The sequence below is a fragment of the Gekko japonicus genome, unplaced genomic scaffold (genome assembly GCF_001447785.1).
Source record: "Gekko japonicus isolate JY-2015 unplaced genomic scaffold, Gekko_japonicus_V1.1 scaffold313, whole genome shotgun sequence".
NCBI classification, from domain to species: Eukaryota; Metazoa; Chordata; class Lepidosauria; order Squamata; family Gekkonidae; genus Gekko; species Gekko japonicus.
In genome coordinates, this window is record NW_015174283.1 from 335086 (window position 1) to 345291 (window position 10206).

The following is a 10206-nucleotide window of genomic DNA, read 5'->3' on the forward strand; positions in this document are numbered from 1 at the left end:
GTGCCGAGTAGGGAACAGGGTGGGGAAGCCGGTCGCTGGAGGAGAGGGGGGGGCTGGGGGAGTCTGGCCCCTTCCGAGATGTTGCAGACCCCTTCTTAGAATCTTCAGGCTTCATTAAAAAAAAGTCATTATGTTAAAAACAGTTTTGAACTTCTTCTTTTTAAAAAACTTTCGGAGATAAAAGGAAAAACAAAACGTGCAGGAGGTAAAATTCTACCCAAATGTTTTCCAAAGCTCCAGGGCTCCCAAGGCCACTTAGGGTATCTCATTTCTCCAGGTACAGGAGAACTAGTTGAGGTATGTCTGTGCTAAATTAGGGTTGCCAGTCTCCAGGCGGTGGCTGGAGATCTCCCAGAATTACAACTGGTCTCCAGGTAACAGAGATCAGTCCCCCTGGGGAGAATGGCTGCTTTTTGCTTTTTTTTTGGCCCCCCGAAGGGGATTTTTTAATTGCATTTTATATAAGGACTACAAACTACAGTGAAAATAGGGAAGGGGAACTACAATTAAGGAGAAAGAAAAGATACCCACTACTAACTAAAAACCCAAGAGAGGAGATCATCAAATTAGCTTAAATACAAAGCCATCCCTTAAAATGCTTTTATGAACTTAGTCAGATATGCTAATGTAACTTTTAAGTCTTGAATTTAACTGTTGGAAAAAAGACCCCAAAGCATCTCATTATTAACAGTAGTATTTTCAAAGGCACAATTCAGAGTCCTTCAGCCTTCATTTTTTCTTATCCTGTCTTTTCCGCAGTTTGTAAGGACTTTTAGGGGCCGCCGCCCCTAGAGAATGGCTGCTTTGGAAGGTGGGCGGTATGGCCCTTGCACCCCACTGGGGTCACTCCCCTCCACAAACCCTGCCCTCCCCAGGTGCCACCGCCAGATCTCCAGGGATTTCCCAACCCAGAAGTGGCAACCCTGGCGCTAAACTGATTGTCGGGATGAAGAAAGCCAAGAAAACAACCCACATCTCAACTCATATCCAAGCTAGTTTGACTGTACCTGGAGCAAAGAGAGAGAGAAAATGAGTGGCCCAATAGGGAAATTCTGACATTTTAGCTACTTGAGACAACTGGTCTCAACTCTCAGCACTATGTACAGGAAAGCTGTACATAATTCCCCCCCCCCCCGGGCCTTGATCTGGATAGCGGAGGCAAGCCCAGTCTCATCAGATCTTGGAAGCTAAGCAGGGCTGACCCTGGCAAGTATTTGGATGGGAGACCTCCAAGGAAAACCAGGGCCAGGATGCAGAGGCAGGCCAGCTCTCTGAAAATGTTAACCCCACTAGGGGTTACCATGTTATGTATTGGGCTGGAATTTCCCAGGTTTGTCCAAAAGACGGGCTGAGCTTGATGCTCTGGAACAATAGACCACCGGGATTCTAGAGGTAACCAAAGAGAAGGCAAAGTTATGCAAATAGAGGTAACCAATAAGGAGACGATGTTATGTAAATAGCCTATGGTTGGGAGTCGGGTGTGTTTAGGTGTGGTTTTTGCAGGGTACTTAAACAGGGCAGTTGCCCTGCAGTCTTCAGTCTTCTTCCTGAAATCACTAAGTAGAGCTGTTCACTGCAATGCGTCTTGAACCCAATATTTAATACACCAGAAGTTACTATGACTGCAATCTCCATTACTATTGCACATTTTTTAAAATGTGCTTTCCTTACTTTGTTTGGATCATCTTACGTTAATGTATGAGTTGTTTTTTTCTAAAGTAAAACCTCAATATTCAGGTTAAATTGCCGTGTTGGCACTTTGCGATAAATAAGTGGGTTTTGGGTCGCAGTTTGGGCACTCAGCCTCTAAAAGGTTTGCCATCACTGACATATACCATGCAGCACCATGAAGGGAAAAGCTGCACGGGTCAGAGTTCTTTATAACTCTGCCAGACTATAGAGATGTTTACTTGGAAGCAGCATTGCTAACTACCGGGAGAGAGAAAAAATCCCTGTGTCTTAATAGAGGCTGAATGGCATGTTATTTACCAGGTGATGTTACTCCAGCTACCCATTTTCATGCATGAAGCCTCTATTGCAGGGACGGCAACCTTGTTGAAGCTAAGTACATCTGAGTATGACTTCTATGCAGGGGTCTTGTTGTAGAAAAAGAGCTGCCGGAGCTCATTAGCATAACTCATTAGCATAACTTATTTGCATATGCCACGCCCCCTGACATCACCGGAAGTGACAGAAGGCCACACCCCCTGACATCACCGGAAGTGTGTCAGAAGGCCCGGCTACTTACCCTCCTGCTTCATCCTCATTCCCAAACGGAATGAGGATCGAAGCAGAGGGCGGGGTAAAGAAGGGGGCGGGGCTTCACCACGTGACCGCCCCGCCCCCTAGAGGTTCTCTTCCGGAGCTCCGTACCTGAGAGCTCCCCCCCGACTAGAGCCCTGCTTCTATGGAAGATCTCCTTTGAACCACTGTGTTTCCTCCGTGAGAAGAAAGTGAATTATAAATGTAACAGATAAAGTAAAATGCAGCAGATCTCAGAAGCAGACCATTCTGGGGATAGAAGAATGAGCTTTAGAGGAGTTCGTCAGTGTGCTTAATAAAAGTTTTGGCCACAGAAATAGCCTCAAGCATAAACAGAACCTGTCCAGTCTCCCTAGCAAGAAGGGGGTGCCAACAGACTGGAGAAAAAAGCCCTGTCCTGTCCTTAATGTGTGGAAATAGGCAGTGGAAGCTTTTCACGGCATGGGGTTAAATGACATCCCATTAAGGGGAAAGGATGTGTTGTTCCTTTGGGCAGTTGGCAACCCTAAATTCTTCCAAGTCATTGGGGGTGTTTGCCTTTTGACCATCCCCTGTACCTTTAAGAGCTGTTTGGTGTGCACAAATGAAGTAGAAAGTGATTGTATTTATTCTTTCTGTGTGGTGAAAAACCATAACCTGCAGATTATCTACAGCTCAAGCTGTTATTCAAGCCACAAGACTAGAACAGGCTGTTTCATCCTCTAATGAGTTGGCAATCATGGAAACCACATCCTCTGACTTGAAAGGTTGGATCCCATTCCAGATGTTCAAGGGCTCCTGTTTCAGGTCCCAGCTGGGGGAGGAGGTGCAAAGTTAGTTGATGGGCAGAGAGAAATCCCCTGAAAGGTTGGGGGCCAAAAAAACTGCTTTCAGATACATTCAACACAAAAGGACATAATCCATACGTTGATTTTTTTTAAAGTGCATTTGTTGTAATAATAGCAAACGATAAAAGTAAAGATCCTCTGGAGGAATAATCATGCGATTTGAGACGTGAAGTGGGAAAAAGAAATGCCACCCTCCCTCTGAAGGGTGCCCTTGCAGAGGCACGGAGCAGAGCAGAGGTCTTGAGGCAGCCGAGAACTGTGTTGACCAGTGTTCCCTCTAAGCTGAGTAAGTGTGAGCTAGCTCACCGTTTTTTAGCCTCCGGCTCACACATTTCTGTCTTAGCTCAGGAAGGAGGGCTCCAGAGCAAACTAATCTAGGCAGCAGCCAAATCGCTCGCTCACATCTGTAATGCCAGTAGCTCACAAAGTAGAATTTCTGCTCACAAGACTCCACACCTTAGAGGGAGCATTGGTGTTGACCTGTCTGCAGTAAAGGTGACAGAAAGGCCTGTGCTGCTTTAGCGCAGGGGTCCCCGACATGGTGCCCATGGCGACATGGGGCACCCACCAAGTGTCTACAGGAAGTGGGAGGGATCAGGTAGGGCTTTAGCTCAGCAGGGCTTCCGATTGGCTGTGCAGATTTTTTAAAATGTTGCTTGGGCAGCAGCTGCCCCCACAGCACAAGGATCTGCACTGTGTGACTGAAGCGGAGCTGGGGCAATCATTTTGTGGCTGGCTCCCCCTCGCGTAGCAGACATTTTGTGGCACCTATTTGGCTGCTGTGCTCACCATGCTGTGTCAAAATTCCAAATGTCCCCACAGGTTCAAAAAGGTTGGGGAACCTCTGCCTTCATGGCTAAACAGCTTTTCCAGCACTGTTTCTTCCATGGACATCTGCAGAAGTGAGTGTCGTCACACTGCAATCAATCAGTTCCAGCTCAGTCCTGTGAATGCCTCTGACTTTGGTGGGGCTGATTTAGAATGCTCAGGGTTACAGGTAATTCCAGAGGGGTAGCTGTGTTAAGTCTGTAGCAGCAAGATGAAACGGGAGTCCAGTGGCACCTTAAAAGACTAACAGCATTTATTGCAGCATAAGCCTTTGTGAGTTAGAGCTCACTGCAACAGAGGCAATGAAGTGTACATCCATTAGCCTGGTGCAACTGTATTTACTTTTGAAATGTGGTGGGTGGGAGATGTTACAAAGAGATTTCAAACAAGGTCCAGTACTGAGAGCAAGTGATTCACTCAGAGCGATTGGGGACCATCTTCAACTGCAGACAGATAAACAAGGTAGGATCAAACATAAAACTTAGTGCAAGATAAGCCAATACACTAGGAAGTTACAATGGTATAGACCAGTGATGGCAAAACTTTTAGAGACCGAGTGCCCAAACTGCGACCCAAAACCCACTTATTTATCGTAAAGTGCCAACACGGCAATTTAACATGAATACTGAGGTTTTACTTTAGAAAAAAACAACTCATACATTAACTTAAGATGATCCAAACAAAGTAAGGAAAGCAAGCCCAAATGCTTTCATTTACTTAAAGTTATTTGGCAGAGAATTCGACACTTTAATGATGGTCTGGGCCTGGCTGGGGCGATGGCACGCGTGCCCACAGAGAGGGCTCTGAGTGCCACCTCTGGCACCCGTGCCATAGGTTCGCCACCACTGGTATAGACTATACCACTGAACTAATTGGCATCTGCATTGGGTATGATATGCAAGTTATTAACAGCTGTAGTGCCTGAGGAATCCCTGATTCCTGTGATGTTTTGGGGAGGTTAATTGTCTTGTGTTGTGTTAATTGTGTTGGTAGAAAGTGCCATCAAGTTGCAGTCAACAACTTACACGATGCCATAGGGTTTTCCAGGCAAGAGGAATTTCGGTGGTTTGCCATTGCCTGCCTCTGTGTGGCAACCCTGGGCTTTCTTGGTAGTCTCCCATCCAAGCACTAACCAGGGCCAGCCCTGCTTAGCTTCTGAGATCTGACAAGATCAGGCTAGCCTGGACCGTCCAAGTTCTTGAACTTGTTAGTGAAGTCTACTTCAGAAACCTCCCTGTTGGATTCTCCCTTTGAATGCTGCAGGTGTGATCTTTCAGGGCCGCCAGCACTCTGTGGCCAGGATCCAAACAACTGTGCAACTAGTTCCATCTACCCCAGGAGTGGGGTCCTTTGGGGTGCGGTTGCCCAGCAGCCTCCCCCTACGGCCACATGGCAAATGGCTCTTGCAATGGGAGGGGGGATTTGGAAAGCAGTTGTGGCACTAGAGTAGCAGACAGGGTGTGAGACTACAGGGCTGCCAACTCTGGGCGGAGCCTGGGAGAATGAGGTTTAGGGAAGGGAGGGACCTTGGTGGGAGACAATGCCATGCAGCCCACCTTCCAAAGCAGCCATTTTCTCCAGGAGAAGTGGAATAAATGTAATAAATAAATAATACATGATGTATGTAGCTTGGGGATCAGCTGTAATTCTGGGTGGTCTCCAGCCTCCACCTGGAGGTTGGCAACCCTATGTGAGAGACATTACGGTTCTTCAGAAGAAGAAAAAGTCAGACATCTATTTGGGCATGGAGAAGTCCTCTAAAGGAGCTTCCTGGATCCCAGCTTGTATTTGTAATAGAAAAGTACTCTGTATGTGTTCAGAGGCATTTGTGAATACAAAAGATTCCTTGATATTTGATAGCTGATTAGGGCTGCCAAGTCCCCCTGGGGGGCGGGGAAACCCCTGCCCCAGAGGTCCGTTCCCCACCGCCAGCGGATCGGGCCCCGGGGGGAACCCCACCCCGGCATGCGCGTCACCAGGAAGTGACATTATGATGCTGGGCACGCTGGGGGCAGGGCCACGACCATCCGAGGGGGAAACTCTATGTTTCCCCCTTGGATGGTCATGGCCCCGCCCCCAGCGTGCCCGGCGTCATAACGTCACTTCCGGTGATGTGTGTGTGGTGTGTGCGCACTTTGTGCACGCACACATAGAACGCCGGATGAGAGTCCCCCACTCCCGACGATTTTCGACTTGGCAACCCTATAGCTGATGTAGTGGAGTGGAGTGGCAAATAGGGTTCAGTGTGGCCAAGTGCAAGGTGATGCACATTGGAGCCAAAACTCCTAAATATAAATACACACTGATGAGGTCTGAACTGGCAGAGACTGATCAAGAGAGAGATCTTGGAGTTGTAGTAGATAACTCACTGAAAATGTCGAGACAGTGTGTGACTGCAATAAAGAAGGCCAATGCTATGCTGGGGATTATTAGGAAGGGTATTGAAAACAGATCAGCCAATATCATAATGCCCCTATATAAATCAATGGTGAGACCTCATTTGGAATACTGTGTGCAGTTCTGGTCACCACACCTTAAAAAGGATATTATAGCTTTGGAAAAAGTGCAGAAAAGGGCAACTCAAATGATAAAAGGGTTGGAACACTTTCCCTATGAGGAAAGGTTAAAGCGCTTAGGGCTCTTTAGCTTGGAGAAAAGACGACTGAGGGGTGACATGATCGAGGTTTATAAGATTATGCATGGGAAAGAGCAGGTAAAGAAAGAGGTACTTTTCTCCCTTTCTCACAATACAAGAACCCGTGGGCACTCCATGAAATTGCTGAGCGGTCGGGTTAGAACGGATAAAAGGAAGTACTTCTTCACCCAAAGAGTGATTAACACATGGAATTCACTGCCACAGGAAGTGGTGGGTGCTACAAGCATGGACGGCTTCAAAAGGGAATTAGATAAGCATATGGAGCAGAGGTCCATCAGTGGCTATTAGCCACAAGGTATAGCTAGGGGCTCTGGGGCAAGTGATGCTCTGTCTTCTTGGTGCTTGGGGGGGGGGTCAACAGTGGGAGGGCTTCTAATGTCCTGGCCCCACTGGTGGACCTCCTGATGGCACTGGTATTTCTGGCCACTGTGTGATACAGAGTGTTGGACTGGATGGGCCTTTGGCCTGATCTAACATTGGCGTCTCTTATGTTCTTATGGAGTGGCTCATCTGAGTGATTGTGCTTATTTTCTCCATGCTATGGGAAAAGGTTGATTTGCCAATGTCTACAGAAAGAGCTTTTCTTAAGGGAGCCAGGCCAAAAAAAACCCCTGATTCAAATCTTGCCTCTGTCACAATCTCTGCATGGCCTTATACAAACCAAATTCCCTCACATACACAAACACTCTCCTGCAATATGAGGCGGGTAATGCTGGCCTACTTTCCAGGGTTGCTGTACGGATAAGATAATGTACATGGAACATTCTGAAGTGCTATGTGAGTGCAAAGTAGAAGGGACCGTTTCCCAACTGGAATCTGGTTCAATTTCTGACCTGTTTAATCCCCGATGGTGATGGGAGGTGAGAGAAGCAAGCCTTCTTTCTCTCCCTATTCAGAGCAGCAGACATCAGTTTGCAAAAAGTGGGAAACAGACAGAAGATGGTTTTGAGCGGCAGGATTGTCCTTTGGGCCTGTTCCAACAACCTGCTGCTTAAAGCCAGCCAAACACGACTCAAGGCCGACTAGAGAAGAACAAAGGAACATTGGCAAGGGACTGTTCGTTGTGGGATGGGCCTGGGGGCTGCAACCAGGCATGGGGGGGGGAGGGCAGAGAGAGAAGGGATGCAGATAGGGGAGAATCCAGTGCAGGGCTGGAAGGGAAGGTTATGCAACCACAGATGTCAGTTATAGTAAATGGACACTATGTGCAGGGCTTGATTTCTTAAGAAAGGGAGAGGTGCAGAGGTTTGTGCCTACCATTTATTCTGAAGGGCCCTTAATTCCAAAGGCAAGGTGATGGTGGTGGTACCGGAAGGCATTCTGCATGTGTTCAGAGGCACTCCGCTATTGTAGCACAGACCCCAAAGGTCAAATTAAGCCCTGCCATCCCCACACACACAGAAAATTTTCTAACTTCCAAAACATCAGCCCTCCTCCTCTTCCTGCCTCAGTGGTTTCCCCACCGGATGCCCCCCTCCTACTTGAAGCCCCTAAAGTACTTTTGCTCAGGGTTGCAGGCTGGCAGTTCCACAGTGGAACAGAGATACACTCATGATGTGGTCAGCCACCCTGCATGCTTGCGTGATGCTGTGTGGGTTCCGGGGCTCTGCCCCCTATCCTGACAATTCCTTCCTACCATCGGACCTGAACCTGGTGAGGAGACTGAAAGGGGGGCGGACGCGGGGGGGGGGGGTGCCAAGAAGACAGCAGGGATGAGCGGAAGCAGGCAGGCAGGCAGGTGATTTTTGCCACTAAGACGGTTTGATACCTTTCCTTTTGCTGATGGGGCTCCTATGCCTTTCACTGTTGTTTTATGGACAGAAATTCAACAGGTAAAACTCCCCCCCCCTCCCAGCTGTACAGCCATATCAGAAAAAGCAACCTCTGCTTCATTTCTGTGCCTTTTGCATGGCTGTTAGACGGGCACCAGAAGGAAAGTCGGCAAGCCAGCAAGGAGGTCATGGAGAAGGCACTGAGGCCAGGATAGGGGTGGGTAGCCAATTAATAATAAACGCAACAAATATATTAAATAAATAATGGTTGAAGAGGGGGAATCTGCTCAGCTTATTTTTTCCTTTCTGTTAATTAAACCCTCTGCTCAGCTTAATTTTTCCTTTCTGTTTCAGACCCAGGCAGCCCTGATTTTCCAGGACTTTATGATACGGTTCAACAAAACCTACGGGAGCCAAGAAGGTAAGGGCTTCAGCCTACATTGCTAACTACAGGGTTTGGGGCTGGAGGGGAAATGGCTCATGTTGTCTTTTCTTACCAGTCTCCTATTTCTGGGGGGGGGGGGTAGGGCTGGCAGGCAGAAATTCAACAAGAAAAGTGTTGCCAAAAAAAAGGGGGGACTTGGCCTGTTTAATTCCTGCCTGCCCTGAACCTATTGAATCACAGGTGACCTGCCGGAGAACAGGCGGTATCTTTGTTCTCTCACATCCAGCCCTTCCCACCCCCATTGCAATCTTCCCCCCACCCCTGGCCAATTTGGCAGTTTTTGATAGCTAATTTTTACAGGCATCACTTGAGGTCGTTCACGGTTATTCCCATTTTATGGATATGGTATCTGAAACTGAGGGGCTGGATCGCGGTTATTTAGCAAGCTTTAGGGGCAGATCTTACATTGTCTCCAGAGCCTCCTCTGTGTTCTGCTTTCCCTCACTGAGAATGGTGGTGGTGGGTGTCTCCAGAATATGTCTTTGCAGGCCCGTAGCTAGGACATTTTTAGTGGGGGGGCCCTGGGGAAAGTGAGGGCCCCCCCCAAAGCCATGTGCACTGACATCGCAAAAAGTGCACTGACATCACAACAAATAAGAAATCAAATAAAAATATGCTCAGCACTGAGATGCACCCCCGCTCCCTCCCTGATGCCTAGCCAAGGCATGGATAGAGGGCTCCAAGAAAGGGAAAGAAATAGAAAAAAGGGAAAGAAAGAAATGGGGGAAAGGGAAACAAAGAAAGAGAAGGAAACAAAGAAAGAAAGAAATGGAAGAAAGGAAAGGGAAAGAAAATGAAAGCCTCTGTGCATGTTTGTTTTCCCCCCAAGTTCCAAAACCCCCCCCCCCCAGCAGTTAAAAAGGAGCTTGAAGGCTTACACTGTAATGTTTCCCTTTGGCTGTGGGTTCCCAGGCTAGAATACTCACTGAGCCGCCTGTCAGGTCCATTCAGCATATACAAAACGAAACTGAAACAAGAGCTCCATCCAACAGGACCAAACCAAATCACACAGATATTAGGGGAAGAGAGCAGACAATTCCACTACATGTATACAATGAATATACCACAAGATCACAAGAGCAAGACCGTTTTTGGGGTGGGGGAGTGAGAGAGCAACAGAAAATACACTGACGGACTGTTCTCTCCCCCCACTCCTCCTGCAGAGGCAGGTGAGGAAGCCCCATTCAACCTAGTGAGTGATACTCCTGCAGGGCCCTCTCTGGAACTGGCTTTTGAGCAAGGGAAACCTTTACCTTTACCTATATTTTGTATATTTAAAATTATTTAGAATTTATCATTGTGATATGTCTGACTTCATTTGAGTGATTTTTCTATGAGATTTTTAAATCATTTTTTATATTTTTTTGTGTTTTTATTTGAGGCCCCAGCAGATTGCGAGGCCCTAAACTGTAGCTT

The 10206-nt window shown here is 47.6% G+C and overlaps 1 protein-coding gene across 1 annotated transcript in view; it reads left to right on the forward strand.

Annotated features, from left to right (window-relative positions):
* Nucleotides 1-8710: 8710 nt before the first annotated feature.
* The window catches only part of CTSW (cathepsin W), a 28057-nt gene continuing 26561 nt past the window's right edge, over nucleotides 8711-10206 (forward strand). The window contains exon 1 of the mRNA XM_015423898.1: nucleotides 8711-8766. Within this exon, the coding sequence (XP_015279384.1) occupies nucleotides 8730-8766 (37 nt within the window). The 5' untranslated portion in view covers nucleotides 8711-8729. The remainder of the gene's footprint in view (nucleotides 8767-10206) is intronic.